The 19,219-nt window shown below is 41.6% G+C and overlaps 1 protein-coding gene across 1 annotated transcript in view; it reads left to right on the top strand.

Moving 5' to 3' along the window:
- Positions 1-18,791, top strand: part of ELMOD1 (ELMO domain containing 1) — a 33,354-nt gene extending 14,563 nt beyond the window's left edge. Inside the window, exons 5-11 of the mRNA XM_075720923.1 lie at positions 3,149-3,278; positions 7,236-7,369; positions 8,588-8,656; positions 8,968-8,991; positions 11,148-11,198; positions 12,703-12,836; positions 18,619-18,791. Of these exons, the coding sequence (XP_075577038.1) occupies positions 3,149-3,278; positions 7,236-7,369; positions 8,588-8,656; positions 8,968-8,991; positions 11,148-11,198; positions 12,703-12,836; positions 18,619-18,791 (715 nt within the window). The remainder of the gene's footprint in view (positions 1-3,148; positions 3,279-7,235; positions 7,370-8,587; positions 8,657-8,967; positions 8,992-11,147; positions 11,199-12,702; positions 12,837-18,618) is intronic.
- The last annotated feature ends 428 nt before the right edge of the window (positions 18,792-19,219 follow it).

Genomic DNA, 19,219 nt, shown 5'->3' with positions numbered 1-19,219 from the left:
AGGGAGGGTGATGAAAGAGCAGCTGCTTCAAGTGGATGCAAGGCCACGCTGAGAGGCTGCCCATATGAGGAGGGTGTCACAGCCCTGGTATCTTGTATTGCACAGGATACTGATAGCTGAAAATCAGCAATGGCAAAATTAGTGAAGGTGACATGAGGAAAAACTGCAGGATGTAAATGTGCACAGCTCAGAGCCTGGCCTGTGGACATCAGTAACTGCAGCGTTAGCAATCAGGCTGATTCAAGTACTTGCTTCTCAGTGTTGGACCCTTGGGTAACTGGGTGGAATAATTCCAAGAAAAAAGCAAGGAATTCATTAAAATAGTATTTTGTATGACACCAGAGATCACCATCTGATTCTCCTCATGGCATTGCCTTTAGCCTCTGAAGAAATGCTGTCTTCCAGGAGAGAGTGCAGAGGTGCAAATGACTTCTGCTTGCTTGAATCAGGCCCCTGAACCTTAAGTTGCATTTTGAGTGATCTGGTCCTAATACTAAAAAAAGAAAAAGAAAATTTAAGAAACTAAACTATTTTTTGTTTAATCCAGGTGGTGTTCATATGCTTAGCACAGAACAAATGATTAATTGTTTTTGGACTAGAACTCATGCACTCAACATCTTACAGGACTGAGTCTTTCACACCATACCTCCCCAATTTAGTGAAATATCTCTAAAACAGTGAGAAATAAGGGCCTGGGATGTGCAAGATGATGCCACATCTGTAGAAACACACCCTGCCACTAAATTGCTCCTTATATTAAATTAAATGTAGTTCGGCTAAACTTTAAGCGTCTGCACTGAAGTTTTACATGTGAGCCATTTATTTTACACTAAATTTTTTCTAGAGAAACTTCAGCAGAAGCAGGTCAGCTATTTCTTTAGACAGGATTAAGGAAAATCAATTGGCTTGCCTTCTCTTGAACATAAAAAACCTGCATCCAAACTGTCTTGTTCAGAAGCTCTGACCTTCTCTTGCATAGTAGAGACTTGAAATCTCCTGGGGTAAGGACAAGGGGCCATGTGTCGTACTATATATGTTTCTGCAAATCTGTATGTGGTCATTTTTGTTACTGTAGCATCTTTGCAGAGCTGAACTAGCATCCCAGGGGTGTTTGTACTGAGCTGAATGCTATAGGCTGCCATGACCTGAAGAGAGGGAGGCCCTTTATCAGTGCCTCAGAGATAAGAGTGTGTGTGCTTAGTGGTGGGAGCGAGTAGGTTGAATAACCAGGTGGTAACACATGCAGTCTGCACTAACTACAGTAGCAGTCCATGAAACACTCCCCGTTTTGGACTCACCTCCATCTCATGGAGCGCCTGGTGCTGAGTGTTGCAGGTTGCTCCTGTGCACTGCCGGCACAGGGGTGGTAGGGAGGAGGTGTGGGGCATCAGCAGCTCACCCAGGTCCTCTGCTTGGTGCTGCTGGGGCAAGGAGGAGAGCAAAAGCTTAATGAAAGAGAAACTAATTCTCCCACCCCCCCCACCCCCCCGTGAATATAACATTGCACAGAGCATTTGGCTGGCTTTATCTGAAGTGCAAACATGGTTTGCTTTGTATGTTGTGCAACCTGGAACTTAATTTTTTTTTTTTTAAATATAAAATTGCTCTGCTTTGCCTGTGGTGTTCTGCTCTAAACTATTCTGTGGTTATTGAGTAGGTAAAAACATTATGGCTGTGGTTTAGTAATGCACTACAGCAATTCACATGCAGTCTTGTCAGGCTTTTCAGCTTTCTTTGAAATGCAGCCTTTCCTTGAAACTGTAGGGTATAACAAGTGAAGCATGTTTTTAAAACAACAAACAAAAAAACCCCCACTACAACCCACCCCCAAAAAAAAAAAATCCCCCCCAAAGCCCCAAACAAACAAAACAAACAAGCAACCCCCTCCCCCCACGCCCGCCCCCCCCCCCCCCCCCCCCCCCCCCCCCCCCCCCCCAAAAAAAAAACCCAACCAAACAGCAAAGGAGGGAAGACACTTCGTAGGTTATTCCAAAAGGGTTATAGCCACAAATAGCATGAAATTGCAGCAAGAGAAATGGCCTAACTATGACATCTCTGATTCTGTAGATTAATCTTAAAAGATAAGCAGTGAAAATCCTTCTGCTCAGAAAATTTAACAGTGTTATGGAATAAACAAAATGTTTCAGCATATCAAACAAGACAGATGAGGAACCTGTGCAGCTTAATATGAGTGCAGTCTGTGTTCCACAGAGGAATGAGGATACGGATCTAACTGTGCCCTCCAAATTCATGCTAGGCATTCAGATAATTTGAGTCATTATTAAAAATTAAAGGGTTTATTCCCATATATAATTAAATATTCTTATGAGCGTGGCAGTTGTGTACTGCATTACTTGTATTTAATATTAAAAAATCTTAACCTAAAACTAATTAAAAAATCTTAACCTAAAACTAAATAAGTCTTTGTGACTTAAACCCTTGGAAGCCATATGTTTGGTAGGGGTTTTGAGGGTTTGTTTTGGTTTGGTTTTTTGGGGTTGTTTTTTGATTTTTTTTTTTTTTTTTTTTTTTAACCAATGCGTCAGGAAATGTAAAAAGGAAATATAAAATCTGCACTATAATGAAAAGAAAGCCATTATGGTGATTCTTAACATGAGACAAAAAAAAAAAATGCTGCCTAGAGGCAGATCTTTGAACTATATTACTTCAGGATTTTGGCTTCTTTATGCAAGCATTTGTGGCATGGAAGCAAGATGAGTATTTTTAGCTTTTTGCTGAGTTCCCCTCCTCACCCCATTCTAAGTTCACATCTCTGGTCTTGGGGCATTGTATGAGAAGCTGCCATTTGAATGAGGGGAAACATTCAGTGATGCGCTTGTAGCAGGCGTTCAGTGCTGCTGTGTATAGTTACAATGAGATTTCAGTGTGTGAAAATTCACTGTTCAAAGATCTAAAAAAATCCCAAATTTTATTATCTAAGGAAGGCACTAAATAAGACTATGCATTTCACAAGGCCTTGTTTAATGTAATATTGATCTCTTGAAAATTCTCCCATTGTAATTAGTGTTAGACTATCAATTCATTGACGTAACATTACTCATGTGAATTAAATAAGTATGTACACGGTAGTGCTGTTTCATGGCTACATGTGATTGAGTTAGATTATGTTGCTCCCCGCCACCCCCAGGTTGGGAGTATCTCTTCAGGCATGCCTGCTTCAGATTGTGGGGTACAGAAATCTAATTGCAGAGGTTGAAAAGCTGCGCAGAGAGCCGTATGATGCTGAGAATCTGCAACATGAGGAAATGCTTCTGAAGGTAGGTGCTTAAGAGGTACTTAGAGGGCATCCTTCATTCATGTCAGCTCCAAATGGCCTGGTTTACAAATCTCTTTAAAACATAGAAAGGTATGGTCACCTTCCTCCATCGTGTACCTGTTGTAAGATAAGGCTATACAAGGCTGGGTGTAACACCTGCCAAGCAAGCAGCTCATTCCCTGGTTGACGAACGCATGTCACTTGGATGGACTATGTCTAGGCACTGGATACCTAGCTCTTACTGCAGATAACAGCTCTGCTCTATGAGCTCTGGAAAAATAGCCATATGTCCTACTGCAGTACACCTTTGTTCAACATGAGAAGGGTATCTTTCTCTCTTAACCAGAATAAGCATTGTTTTTTCTTCAATTTCTTGTATTTTTGAAGACACTGTCTATGTATCCCAAAGGCAAACCTCTAGCTTTCATTGTGGGACAGAAGGGTGGGAGATGATGACTTACATGTTTATATTTACCAAATATATTTTCAAATGAAAACAAAATGAAACCATTCTTTAAGATAATACACATACAGTGATGAAAATGATACCAGCTGGGTTTTACATATTTCATGCTTTCAGGAAAGCCTTGCACTGGAGCAGATAATAAAAGTATTTTTTCAGGAAGATCTTGAAGCCATAAGCAGAGGGAGAACTAGAGAGCTCTTATTATCTCCTCAGTTCCTTTCTAATATAAAGGGGGTGGCAAATAGTCTCATAGCAAGTCCCAGTATTTCTTCAGATCCTATTTCTGACCATAGCTAGTGCAAGATGTTTCAGAGAAACGGCAAGAAAGATAGAATAGTGATAATCATAGAATGCTTTGGGTTGGAAGGGACCTTTAGAGGTCATCTAGCCCAACCCCCCTGCAGTGAGCAGGGACAGCTTTAACCAGATCAGGTTGCTCAGAGCCCCATCCAACCTGACCTTGAATGTTGCCAGGGATGGGGCCTCCACTACCTCTCTGGGCAACCTGTTCCAGTGCTTCACCACCCTCGGTGTAAAAAATTTCTTCCTTATATCCAGTCTAAATCTATTATTCTTTAGTTTAAATGCATTACCCCTTGTTCTGTCACAACAAGCCTTGCTAAAAAGATTGCCCCCATCTTTCCTATAGGCCCCCTTTAAGTACTGGAAGGTCGCAATAAGGTCTCCCCACAGCCTTCTCTTCTCCAGGCTGAACAGCCCCAACTCTCTCAGCCTGTCCTTGTAGGAGAAGTGCTCCAGCCCTCAGATTATTTTTGTGGCCCTCTTCTGGACCCGCTCCAACAGGTCCATGTGCTTCTTGTGCTGAGGGCTCCAGAGCTGGACGCAGCACTGCAGGTGAGGTCTCACCAGAGCAGAGCAGAGGGGCAGAATCACCTCCCTCGACCTGCTGGCCATGCTTCTTTTGACACAGCCCAGGATACGGTTGGCTTTCTGGGCTGCAAGCGCACCTTGTTGGCTCATGTCCAGCTTTTCATCCACCAGTACCCCCAAGTCCTTCTCCACAGGGCTGCTCTCAATCACTTCATCCCCCAGCCTGTACTGATACCAAGGGTTGCCCCGTCCCAGGTGCAGGACCTTGCACTTGGCCTTGTTGAACCTCATGAGGATAATGAGCTTATCTACAAGCAAAATGCCTTCTTACAGAATTTTCAGATGTTTTATAAAAACATACCACCTGTTTGGGGGGGGCATAATTATTTTAAACAAAAATATTGAAAACTTAAACACTTCCTTTGCTTCTGTCCCCATCCAACTTGGTTTGTTGGGATTTCTACAGCACATGGTAATGAAGCTGTCTTCCATGCTGCAGTTGCAGTGTAGTGCCTTACACAGGTTACAGTGGGAGCTTCTGGAAATGTTACCTTAGTTACTTGGGCTTCCGGGCACTTCCAGAAATCCCAGTAGGCATCTTGCATAAGCACTTAAGGATGCAAATAAATAAAAAAAAATAAAAAAATGCCTCAAATAATCATAGGATTCCTGTAGGTGTCTGGAGGGTTGTTTTTAAGGTTGGTTCCTTGCTGGGAGGTGGGAGTCCGGCTGAGGAGGAGTCAAAATCCAGAGCTGCCCCTGAAGGAGTGCTCTAGTCACCAGGTAGGATGGGACAGATGGACTACTCCTATTCAATTCCTGTCCCTGTGCAGCCAAAAGCGCAAATTTCATGGGGGTAGAGTGGGCTTTAACTAAAAGGACCTACTGATTTAGCCAGTGAGGAAGCCTATGTCTTGGAGGTGGGAGATCCAGGTGCCAGCCTACAGTGTTGGTCCCTGAAAATACAAGATACCTGGATGCAGGTTTAACAGGGGTCTTTGGCCCCAGGAAAGCATTCCTAAATACATTGGGTATCTACGCTGCCCAGAGAGCAAGAAGTTGGGTCTGAGGACGGGATCACAGGTGAGAAGCACCGAGGAGCTGGCTGTGGTCTTCCCAGCCACCCAGCCTGTGAAGGCCAGGTCCTGGTTCTTAGATGCTCCTGAGAATCATATCAGCAATGATGTGTAGTCACATAAGTGCTTTAAAAACATAACTGCAGAAGAATAAAAGCAGAATGGAAACTGAGCATTTGTCTGAGGGGAGATTAAACAGTGCAGCTTATGCTGTAAAATTCGTAGTGTCAAAGAAAGTATCAGTTTCATCATCTGCTTCCAGTGTAACCTGTGTATTAGCACTTGTTTACAGTAGGTGTTTTGCTTTTGCAAATTCTCATGTCAAACAGAAATATATCCAAGGGTTTAATTCGGTTTCCAACCCATGCTGGGGAAGAATAGGCCAGTTGGCTTTCATTCCTTCTAGATATTCTGCTAAGTGATCTCTGCAGTGGGTAATTTGAGTTCCTAATGTCTATCATTTATTCATGTTTACCAGGAGGGTACTTTATGAATGAGAGAAAGATTAATTTAATGTGATTGAACTAATGAATAATACTGTATTTACTGTCAATGGATGAACAAGAAAGATAACAAATATGATTTAAACAATGATGCTTTATGCAGTCATTCAAAGTGAAATCGTTAAAGTTTTAACCTTTCTAAGGCACTTAATTTTAAATGCAATTAGAATTGCTAAAATTAATATGATTTCTGGGTTGCTTATCTGGGAAATGTGCATACAGCTCTTTCCTTTGGGTAGGCTTTGTCTAAGTGTGTTTCTTGAGGCCCTACTCACCAACTTATGGTTTATGGAGAATACCTGATTTCTTAATACACTTTGGAAAGGGTGAGTTTGTGATATGGCACGTGAAGTGTGTGGAAATGTATGTATTTGTCAGACATGTCAATTTAGGCTGCTTTTAGGTGCCCAGCAACATGATATTTAGGCACTAAAGTCACTGGACTGGTACAGTTAAGGGGATTTATTCCAGCTGAGGATCTAGCTTCTTAAATCACTTTGTCCTTTTTTTTTATGTGAGATCAATGAATGATTCACCCCTTAGTTAACTATGAAGGTGGCACATCCTATTCTTGTATGGATTTTTTTTTTTTTTTGTGTTCTCCAATATACTTTTCAGCACTATGGTAGCCAAGTCAGCACTCTTGATTTATAACCCTTCCAGACACTTGCAAAAGATGCCAGAGAAAAGATTGCTGCAGAGCCTCAGGGACCTGAGAGCTGATTGCCTGCTGCTCTGTCAGTGATTTACAACCAAACTCCAGCCCATTCCTGTCCTGTGCTTATGGAGGCAGATGCTAGTTCACAAAGCGTGAACAAAATAAGTCCTCGTGCGAGATGTTACAGCAGCTGTCAATAAGGTCGGAAGGGCCTTGTAGAGCTGAAACATCTGTAATACTTAAAAGTGGTTTGGGATTTCTCCCCAACCCTCCTCACCCCCAGGAAATTTAACTTGATTTTATGTTTGGGTTGCTGGGATAGCAATGCAGTGACATTACATCAGAACTTAATTTGGTTTAAAAAGAAGAAAAAGCCATAGTAATGTGTGGAAGGTTAATTATGTTTTACCTGTAATCTTCCTAGCTGTGGAAATGCTTGAAGCCTGATTCGCCACTGAAAGCTCGGATTTCGAAGCAGTGGTGTGAAATTGGTTTCCAAGGTGACGATCCTAAAACAGACTTTAGAGGGATGGGTCTCCTGGGCTTATATAACTTGGTGTAAGTATCTTCCTCTGTAGATGGGTTTATGTGTGTCTGAAGTCATGAAAAGCAGCATTAGTTGCAGATTTCTAGTACGTCTGGGGGAATTACTTATAAAAGGGTTAGGGACTTCATATAAAAAAATTGAAAGACTTTATTTGCTAGCCCAATTTTTGGAGGGTTTCTCTTCTCATTCTCAAAGGGGTCTCCTTTCTTTCAGTATTCCTAATTCAACTTAGTAATACTGCTTGCTAAGCCCTTTTTTTAGTTTTTCTGTGACACAGTAAGTTAGCACTCTCTTCCCACAAGAAAGAAACTGTAAAGTATATTTTCACCAATATCTAGATCTCCTTAAACAAAATGCCCTGGAAGTGGGTAGGTGGGAGGGTTATGTTACTGCTCAGCTTCCTTGTTTGGGAATTTCATACTGAATTCTTAGGTAAAACACTTGAAATGCAGCCACTGATGGCAGACTTCTGTAGTTGGACGACTACTTCAATTTCTGTCGATACTCAAAATTAAGCAGTGAGTTTACATCACTTTTTTCACTTCCGCCTCCTGCACACCAGGTGTTGGTGCCATATCTGTAGTTGGTAACTCGGGAATCAATCAATGCCTGTTACTTCCTCTAGCCCTTGTATCTACTGCAGGTAGTTACATAACTTAGAAACATTTGATAAACTAACCTCTCCCTATGAGTGGAAAAAGAAATATTTTCTGCTTTTGCAGATTGAAGGACGTAAATCATCCACTGTCTGTATGCCATTCTCTAGCAAAGATCAGTTTTGGATTTGGACTCTTGACTCTGGCTTTGAACTTCCATTGGAGATGAATCCCTACTGTGTATTTCATTCCTTAGTCTCCTGTGATGACTCTTGCTTAATGAATCTGCCAGATCAAGAAGGCTGAACTGCTTTCTCTTGAGCTCAGCAGCCAACATGCTCTAGTAATGAGCAACTGATTCTCTGTAGGGTGGGTAGAAAGGGGACTCTGGTCATGCACATTCACTAAGTGCTTATAGGATTGCACTTGTAATTTGAGGCTGCTTTTATCTTTCATTTTGGGGGTCTGAGTTGGTGGCTTAATGAATTTAACATATTAAATGCTACTCATACTGCATAACATACGTACTGACCTTTAAAAGGGTGTGTATGGACAGATCAGTATGACTTAAGATGCTTTTTTTGTTGTTGTTGTGTTTCTTTAACAACTCACCCTAAACTTCTATATCTGCAGGTATTTTGCCGAATGGGACACTGAGATAGCTCAGCAAGTTCTCTCTGATTCTCTTCAGCCTAAATACAGGTAATTCTCAAGACCAGAAAAATAACTTCAGAGTGCACTGTGCTGGCTGGTGTTTGGGGGAAAGAGCTGTTTTGGTTGGGGTTTTTTTTTTTTTTCCTTTTTGTTGGGCATATGCTTGGGTATTGCCACATGCTATCTATTTTCAAGTACTGATCCTGAAAACTGATCAAGTCCAAGAGGCAAACTTGTATACTGAATCTTAGAAATAGTTAAACTTAGTGTTAAATGTTTTCACTTATACTTCTAAATTCAAGTGATTTTGTATTTTTTATTTACCTTTCTTTTAATTCTTTTGTCTTTTCATAATGAAGGGAAGTCACTAAGAAGGAAATAAGGTATTTTTTTTTTCTTTTCTCTTAGTTTTATTAGACACTACATGTAAATACAGATCAAACCATACTGCAGTTTGGTGTGTTATAAACTGAAAGTCTTTGTTGCAACACCAAGAGATCCATATTCCTTTCTCTAAAGTTAACTCAAACGTAGCTGATGGTGCAAGACTGAGTACATCTGAGCATGCTTATATATAAAGAATGAAATCAACCTTGCTTGATGTAGCTACAGCACTGTATTTTAGACCTATTTAGTACTAGGCTTAATGAACAAATTTTGTGTGACTTTTACCTGTAGGAAAAAAGTCTGAGCAGTGCTGCTATGGTCACAACAACTGTGATTGACTTGATAATCAAAAGTAGTCCAGGCCAAGGACTTGCTAGCACAGCTGAAGAGCCCCTTTATTTATAGTCACGTACTCTGTCTGCCTTGACTAATGATGGGTCTAATATGGCTAGCCCGTTGTCCTGACTGTTGAGAGATCAGGTACCTTCAAGTGGCAAAAATTCTGTGTTGTGAATGATTTGTGAATAGAAGATTTATTCCATAATTGGGGGGTGCAGAGGGAGTTGCCTCTTAGCCAGTTACATAGTAATCAATTGCCTTAAAATATATTTTTCTTCTGCCAGTAATGTTAGATATCCATAAAGCAGGTCCACATCTGAATCCTGTGAAGCTTTTCATCTCCTCAGTATTTTGTGCTTGAGTTCCCAATAAAAATTCTGTGATAGAAAGGACTTGGAACACATTAGTGTTCTTCATTTACATGTTTGATTGCCAACAACCACCTTGGAGTGCTGTGTAAGCATGTGCAATTTCTATCCCTTGAAAGAGCATTCCGTAGAAGATAGATGCTGGTGGTGGTGCCCCTGGTGTTCTTCCTGGTGTGGTTGCTTAGCAGCCGTGCTGGTTTCTGACGTGATCATGATCAATGTAACTTCTATTTCTGTTGAACTATATTGCTTGTCCACATCCTACATGTGCCACCTTTATTATTCAATGTTTGCTTGGGTTTTTTAACTGATGTTATGCCACAGCCTACAAAGATGGTTAAGATTTTTAGAGAATGAGTGAAGACTGATGTATTCCTGTATGCTAAGCCATTTAGGAGGTGAAGTTTTGTCCTCACACATGCCACCTGGTAACACCCAGATCAGGATGGGTATGAAGCATCTTTAATAGTTAATGGCAACGATTTTTAAATAACTATATTTACATGAAGCTCAGACGATTGTTTTTAGTGTAATATATATTTATTGTAGTTCAAGTATAGTCCAAGAACAATGCTTTCACACATAGCTGTCTATAATTTGGGATCTAAAGCTTGCAAACTCTGATCTGCCTTACCAAGGCAAAAGTCCCACAGGCATGTCTAAGTTGTAGCCCACAGGTTAGGGTCAGTTCTGTGCCTGCAGGCAATGATTTCTGCTAAACTTGCTCCATTTGAGTAGATTAAAACCTGGTTAGTGGGATGTCGGCTGATTGGCTGCATCACATAGCTCTCTTAAATGAAAATGTTGTTGACAGCAGAAACTTAGTCTAAAAATCAATCTGTTCCCTAACTAATTTTAAGGGAAGGACCTTCTGTGTCCTTGAAAAGCTCTGCATTGTTGTGCCAAATAATAGGAAATACTGATCCTTATTTTTGACTGTTCAGTAGCTTCTAATTTGGCTGGACGTAAAAACTTTCTATCAGAGAAGTATTTTTCATGTTTGCTGCCTCAGGTGAATCATGCTTCCAGTGATGAGTGTCATGTATATCTTTTTGAAAACCCAAAAGGCTAAAACTATCTTTGATTAGTTAAACAAAATGTAATATTTTCAACGTTTTGTGTAGCTCAGACTTAATTGAAGTGGATCATCTTTGTGGTCAATATAGAAAATAACTGGTGATTACTGAGAGCTTTGATGCAGGCGCATACTTTGTAATGATGAGAGAAGTTTATCAGTAATGCTATAAAGCCAGTTACCCATTTCAAGTCTTTTTATACCAATCCGTTCAGTCAGAAGCAGAGTTAAATGTGATTAGCCATATCAATGGAGGTAAAATACCATATTCAGTCAATATTATAATATCAAAGAAATTGGAAGAAAATATTTGTCAGTAATGCATGGCAATATCTGGGTTTTAATTTTTTTTTTTTTTTTTCCCTTCAAGCCAATTCAGCAAAGCTGAATGGGAGAAGAAAAAGTTTGATAAGGCAATTGGGTAAGTTTAAGAATCTTTTTAAAGTTGCCACAAATACAACAGTTAACAATGATGCTGCATATTTGAGGGGAAAAATGTGTTTCCTGGTTACTTTTTAAAGGAAATTTCAGTGTACGTACTAACCTGTAGTGTCTTAACCACACCTTGACTTTGATCAAAGATTACAGGAAAACCAGTTTGAAGTAAGAATTAGGAAAAATAACCCAAAAATGTTGTAGCAAGGATAAGCTTTCTCTGTGTGCTATGAATAGTGCAGTGATGAGTATCTGTTTAATTCTTCTTAACACATAATGTGATCAAGTCTCATTTCTTACTGTCAGAGCCAGGTTCTGATCTGCTTTCAGGAAAGTATAATAGGGAAGAAGTAGTAGTGAGGTTTTTTCTTCTTAAACAGTGGGTTTGGTATAGCTGCACTATTTAGGAATATGGAACTGGATGTTCCTTCTGAGTGATCTGAAAATCTGTAATACAACATTTCAATGCCCATATTTCATTTTTCTCTGAAACTTGCCATTAGGCCTCACGTTGCAGTTAACTTCTGGACTTTTATTTATTATTTTTCCTCCTGAAATATATCAAAGGTTAAAGAAAAAGAAAGTATTTAATTTTGCTTGATAGAGATAATTGAAAAAATACCCAGGAAGGACAGTCTATAGATGACAGCTGTGTTTGGGGTGGGGGGTGGTGCGGGAAGGAAAAAATCAATGAATAACTAAACAAGTTTGCTTTTATCACTAAATGTCAATGTGGGACATTATATGTTTTCTTGGGAAATAATCACTGCCAGAAATGTCAAGTTCTTTATGCAACAGGCTCGCAAATTAAGAAATAACTTCCAGTTTCTGAGTTCTGTTGTGCCTAAATACACTTTCCTTGTTGATATCTCTTAGCAGGACAGGGGGTTGCTTCATGAATCTGATCTTCTTATTTCTGTTTCCAGCATGCTCTGATTTAGATTTTGGCTGTTTTCTGGCCTATGTATCTAGTTCTCTGTTAGGAAGAAATTGGAGGTGACTCAGCTGGATCTTTTTCACAGGCTTTTTAGCCATATGAATGTCCTTATAGGACTGATTGTTGAAACCTGATGTTCCTAACGGTGGGTAATGAATTCCAGTGGGGCAGATGGGTTAAAATAGCAAACAAGGGGTCACCCTGCAGACATGGCCACCATGTGGAGTGCTTGCCCTGTGTCAGAGATGAATGCAGGAGCACAGGGATGCCTGGGCTTGTTCTCACTCCATAGGAATGAATCTGCGCTGCTCCACTGAAAATGCTGGCACAGTGATGAAACTCCTGTTTTCACTGTGACCATATGTTTCACAAGGGAAACACTGATATTAGCATGTACAAAGCAGGCAGGATAAAGGTTTTTCTTGTTTTCCACCCCCCCATCTTGGAAGCTCACGAAGGAGAGAATTAATACACCTCAGTAGCACACAAAATCTGCAGTGTCAGTGTCATCAGTGTTTCTTACAGTGTGCTGAAAGTGTTCTTTTTCTTACAGCTATTCTTTTGCTATCGTGGGCATTAACATAACAGACCTTGCATACAACCTGCTTGTGAGTGGAGCTCTGAAGACCCATTTCTACAATGTTGCTCCAGAAGCACCAACACTAACTCACTTTCAGCAGACGTTCTGTAAGTGGCAGGGGGAGTGGGAAATAGATAATTTGTACTCCTGCTAACGTTTTTGTACTACCCATGCTTTAAAAAAAAAAAAAAAACACCACAAAAAAACACCCACCAAAAAAAAAAAAAACCCAAACCTGCTGACACAGCACAGAGGCTACCATGCTAGTCTTGCTCTCCTGTCTTTGGGATGCTTGGATTCAGTTCTTAGTTGTGATGGATGCCACTACCAAACCAAGGGATAAAACAAACAAAAAAACCCACCAAGAACCTGAACAAGTCACCTTCCTGTCTTCTTAGACTGGCTTTAGATAATAATAATAAGAAACTAGAGGTACTTTCAAGAGCTTCTGGAGATTGCTTCCCCATAAATCCAACTGTCTTAAGATATTTGCATTTACATTCAAGTGTTAATCTCCACCCTTCAGTAGAGTTGTCCCCCCTCAAAATAATGCTTTCCCAGCCCTTTCCCCTGTAATCAAGCATACCTTCTATAGCACAGATGCACTGTGCATCCTTGCACAGTGGGAGGAATGCTTCTAATATTTTTCAGTGTACAGGCAAGAAGCTGATAACAAGAAGTCAAGATGCACTGTTTTCCACACTTATGACAATTGCAAAGGTTTTGTTCTTTTTTTTTTTTAAGTTTGGCTATTTAGGTAACAGATTTTTTTGTTTTGCAGCTATAATATTTTTTTATTGCTTAACTGGATAAATGGCAAATACTAGTGTCCCGTGCATCTCTTTCATTACATAGTGTAGGCTTTTCAGAACAAGGTTGCTATTTAATAAGACTCATTCACCCAAAATCTTATGTGGGCATATACCATACTGTAGTAGGGCTCTCCCTTTTGTGATGGTTTCTGGGTTGCTGCCCTAGATAGGCTGGCTGGTAGGAACTCTGGGCAGTTTAGCTGCTAGGCTTTTGTCTTTGGTGGTGGTTGGCTTGATAAATAAAAAAAGACAAGTACCTGTCTAAATATCCACTTATGCATCTTCAGGTCATCTTTTCATTGGAAGGGTTCTTCTGTCTTTTCACCACATTCCTGACATGCCCATGGCCTTGTGAACGGATGTGTCTAGTATGATTGGTTTGTCTCCCATATCTCACAATCGCTTGCCCTTGTTCTTGTGAGAGACTTCAACTTACCAGACGTCAGCTGGAAAAACAATACAGCAGAGAGGAAACAGTCTAGGAGGTTCCTGGAGTGTGTGGAAGATAACTTCCTGACACAGCTGGTGAGTGAGCCAACTAAGGAAGGCCTGTTTAGGAGCCTGGTTGACAGGGTCCCTTGGGAGGCAGTCCTGAAGGGCAGAGGAGTACAGAAAGGCTGGACATTCTTCAAGATGGAAATCTTAAAGGCACAGGAGCAGGTCTTCCCTGTGTGCTGAATGATGAGACGGTGGGGAAGAAGACTGGCCTGGCTGAACAAAGAGCTTTGCCTGGAACTCAAGAATTAAAAAAAAAAAAAAAAAGGGGGGGGGGGGTGGGAGAGAGAGAGCTTATGACCTTTGGGAGAAGGGGCAGGCAACTTGGGAGGACTACAAGGATGTCCTGAGGTTATGCAGGGAGAAAATTAGAATGGCCAAAGCCCAACTAGAACTTGGTCCAGCTACTGCCGTAAAAGACAATAAAAAAATGTTTCTATAAACGCATTAGCAATGAAAGGAGGGCTGAGAAGAATCTCCATCCTTTATTGGATGGGGGGGGGAAACATAGTGACAAAGGATAAGGAAAAGGCTGAGGTACTCAATGTCTTCTTTGCCTTAGTCTTTAATAGTAAGGCCAGCTGTTCTCTGGGTACCCAGCCCCCTGAGCTGGAAGACAGGGACAGGGAGCAGAATGAAGCCCCCCTAATCCAAGGGGAAATGGTTAGTGACCTGCTACACCATTCAGACACACACAAGTCTATGGGGCTGGATGGGATCCCCCCAAGGGTACTGAGGGAGCTGGCAGGAGTGCTCACCAAGCCACTCTCCATCATTTATCAGCAGTCCTGGCTAACCAGGGAGGTCCCAGTTGACTGGAGGTTAGCAAATGTGATGGCCAGCTGCAAGAAGGCCCGGAAGGAGGATCTGGGGAACTACAGGCCTGTCAGCCTGACCTTGGTGCCAGGGAAGGTTATGGAGCAGATCATCTTGAGTGCCATCACACGACACATACAGGATAGCCAGCTGATCAGGCCCAGTCAGCACGGGTTTATGAAAGGCAGGTCCTGCTTGACTAACCTGATCTCATTCTATGATGAGGTGACCCGCTTAGTGGATGAGTAAAAGGCTGTGGATGTTGTCTACCTAGACTTTAGTAAAGCATTTGGCATTGTTTCCCACAGCATTCTCCTGGAGAAACTGGCTGCTCATGGCTTGGATGGGCGTATTCTTTGCTGGGTAAAAAACTGGCTGGATGTCCAGGCCCAAAGAGTTGTGGTGAATGGAGTTAAATCCAGCTGGCAACCGGTGACAAGTGGTGTTCCCCAGGGCTCAGTGTTGGGGCCAGTTCTGTTTAATATCTTTATCAATGATCTGGATGAGGGGATTGAGTGTGCTCTCAGTAAGTTTGCAGATGACACGAAACTGGGTGGGAGTGTTGATCTGCTGGAGGGTAGGAAGTCCCTGCAGAGGGATCTGGACAGGCTGGATCAATGGGCTGAGACCAATTTTATGAGGTTGTCATGGTTTAGCCCTAGCCAGCAGCTAAGCACTATACAGCTGCTTGCTCACTCCCCCTACCCCGATGGGATGAGAATTGGATGGGGGAGAGAATTGGAGGAGTAGGAGTGAAAAAACACTCCTGGGTTGAGATAAGAACAGTTTAATAATTGAAATAAGGTAAAATAATTATTATTAATAACAATATACAAAGCAAGTGATGCACAATGCAATTGCTCACCACCTGCTGACCGATACCCAGACAGTTCCCGAGCAGCGATCGCTGCTCCCCGGCCAACCCCCCCCAGTTTATATACTGAGCATGACGTCATATGGTATGGAATAGCCCTTTGGTCAGTTTGGATCAAGTATTCTGGCTGTGCCCCCTCCCAGTTTCTTGTGCACCTGGCAGAGCGTGGGAAGCTGAAAACTCCTTGACTAGCATAAGCTGTACTCAGCAACAACTAAAACATCAGCGTGTTATCAACATTCTTCTCCTACTAAATCCAAAACACAGCACTATGCCTGCTGCTAGGAAGAAAATTAACTCCATCCCAGCCGAAACCAGGACAGAGGTTCAACAAGGCCAAGTGCCGGGTCCTGCACTTGGGTCACAACAACCCCATGCAACGCTACAGGCTTGGGGAAGAGTGGCTGGAAAGCTGCCTGGCTGAAAAGGACCTGGGGGTGTTGGTAGACAGCCGGCTGAACATGAGCCAGCAGTGTGCCCAGGTGGCCAAGAAGGCCAACAGCATCCTGGCCTGTATCAGGAATAGTGTGGCCAGCAGGAGCAGGGAGGTGATTGTTCCCCTGTACTCGGCACTGGTGAGGCTGCACCTGGAATACTGTGTCCAGTTTTGGGCCCCTCACTACAAGAAAGACATTGAGGTGCTGGAGCATGTCCAGAGAAGGGCAACAAAGCTGGTGAAGGGTCTGGAGCACAGGCCTTATGAGGAGCGGCTGAGGGAACTGGGGTTGTTTAGCCTGGAGAAGAGGAGGCTGGGGGGAGACCTTATCGCTCTCTACAACTACCTGAAAGGAGGTTGTAGTGAGGTGGGTGTTGGTCTCTTTTCCCAAGTAACAAGTGATAGGACAGGAGCAAACAGCCTCAAGTTGTGCCAAGGGAGCATTAGATTGGGTATCAGGATAAAATTTCTTCACGGAAAGGGTAGTCAAGCATTGGAACAGGCTGCCCAGGGAAGTGGTTGAGTCCCCATCCCTGGAGGTATTTAAAAGATGTGTAGATGTGGTGCTTAGGGACATGGTTTAGTGGTGGACTTGGCAGCGTTAGGTTAACGGTTGGACTTGATGATCTTAAAGGTCTTTTCCAACATAGATGATTCTATGATTCTGTATCCTATTCTTGATTCTGGTTTCTTGCCACATCTAAAATCCCCCACCACTGAGTCTGGGGGAGGAAGAGACATGTTTTAGTACCTTTACAGTGTCTTGTTGCCACTGCCAAAGTCTGGGCTGTAGGAGGGACTGTTCCCCAGGACCAGTGTGTCTGCTGAGCAGCATGGCCAGTCTATCATGACAATGCTGGAGGGAGAGCTGATTTTGACAGCTCTTCCATCTACAGCCCATGCATGTTTGAGTTATGAAATGGGATAAAACTTTCACGGGTCTCTGGTGTAGTAATGGGCCAGTAAAGGCGGTGGATGTTCCTACGTGCTCTGCCTGCCATCCTAGGAAAAACTTGAGGTTATCCTAGGAAAAACTTAAGGCTATCAGATAGACTTTATTTTGGAGAAAGCATCAACAGACAAACTTTCCTGGAGCAAGGATGATTCATCCAGAGATTATCTGTTTGTGTCTGACAAATCACCGCTGTTGAGCTCTGTTGCCTTCTCTGACTGTACAAGCAATGCATAAAACTGCATTGCTCAATGGCATGCTCAACACAGTCACTGCTGAAGTACAGAAGGTACCTCTTGGAAATCTCTTAGGTTTTGGGGGGTGAAGATCTAACCATGTTTTACATTTTAGATAGTGTTTTTGGGGGGTTTTGGTTGGTTGGTTGGGTTTTTTTTTAAAGGGGTTTTACTGAGCTTTCCTTGAAAGTAACACCTCTTGGAATGAAATAGCCTGTGGCTACTGGAATATATGGAAGAGATTTGCAGATGTACTTAAAGTACCTTTTGAATGAAGTTTCTCAAATTGATGATGAGGAAAAAAATATGACTATGCAAATATACCTTGAAATTTAAGTTAGAATTATATGTGTTGTAATTGTCATACAACAGAAATAAATGGATAAAAGCAATTAAGCCCTTTTTACAACAAATGCTCTCACTTTCTGGAATACAGAAAACTTACTTGCACGTTTTGCTGTGTTGGGATAAAAGATTATACTTCTTCAGTGGTTTGTCTGCTGTGGAAGTTGGGATCAAGAGATTGGGTCTGGTTCATTGAAGTCCTAGTGCTGGATGTAAAGTTTTTCCTGTCAGTGAAACTCTTCGAGTCCAAGGACAGCATAGAACTGAGAGGGTAAAGGCCTAATCAGAGTCTGGATATTAAACCCACTTTGGAATCAAGTTTCTTCCTATGACAGGGATCTCTTACTGAAGCTAGCGGTTTTGCATGTCACTTTATCGTTCATCCCTTCAGGATCGTAGGCATAAGTGTTAAACAATATTTCCAGCAAGGTCATGCACACACAAGGTAAAATTGTGCGTGAGGAGGAAGTGTTAATACAGAAAGACATGATGGTAACTGTTACGTTACTTATGAGTACACTCTTTTTTTAGTGGAAAGTAAGCAATGTGCCTATGAAGAAATATCTGTGAAGCAGAACTTGAATAGAAACAAAAGGCTGGTGGAACAGCGTCAGCAGCATCTTCCCCTGCTTTTATACTCATTAGTTTCATGTTTTAGTTCATGTATCCATATGCAAGAGAACCAGTGACTTCCTGTATATATTGTGAGAATTTTTGCCAATGTATAATGTTCATCCAATTTTGGGGTTGTCCAAAACGTGTTTAGTCTTGTCCCTACATAGTGTTGTGAGGTATCAGACCTCAGTGACCAGGATTCTCTGTGTAAATCATAATTGTTTATTGCAGGTTTCTTTCTGATTTTGTATGTGATCTTTACATACTGTATTTATGTCTTTTATTTCTTCTTTTTTATTATTTTGTAGGCTACTTAATGCATGAATTCCACAAATTCTGGATTGAAGAGGATCCACTGGACATAATGGAGTTCAATCGTGTCAGAGAGAAATTTCACAAGCGAATTCTGAAACAGCTCCAGAACCCAGAGATGGCTCTGTGCCCTCACTTTGCTGCATCAGAAAGTTTAATCAATATGTAGTTACTCACTCAATTTTATTTGGAAACACTGTCTCACTCTTGTGTTAGATCACTGTTTAGACCATCACTAGCATACTGGATGACCATGGCGATTGTATGCATGTTTTTGGTGCAGTATTCATCTATTTTTGTCACACCTACTAGATCCCCTTATGCTTCTCTTGTTGGGGATTTCTCATTTTAAATGAGTGCTCATATTGCGGCATTATGCAGTGTTACATTCTGAATTCATGTCCAGGTATCAGAGTTTTTCTATTTTTTTTTTTTTAGACTTTCCTCATAATTCAGCATTGACAATTGAATTGTATTTCTCTAGCTATGTTTTTGTATATGTGGAATAAGTAGCTGGATCTTGTATTGTGAAAGCTTTTTAACTTCTTGGTATGTTTTAAGATAACTACTGGCATTTCAAGCGAAATATATGTTTGG

This window comes from Pelecanus crispus, chromosome 1, assembly GCF_030463565.1.
Source record: "Pelecanus crispus isolate bPelCri1 chromosome 1, bPelCri1.pri, whole genome shotgun sequence".
Lineage (NCBI taxonomy): Eukaryota > Metazoa > Chordata > Aves > Pelecaniformes > Pelecanidae > Pelecanus > Pelecanus crispus.
Note: the sequence above shows the minus strand (reverse complement) of the source record. Positions and strands in the feature narration are given on the sequence as shown.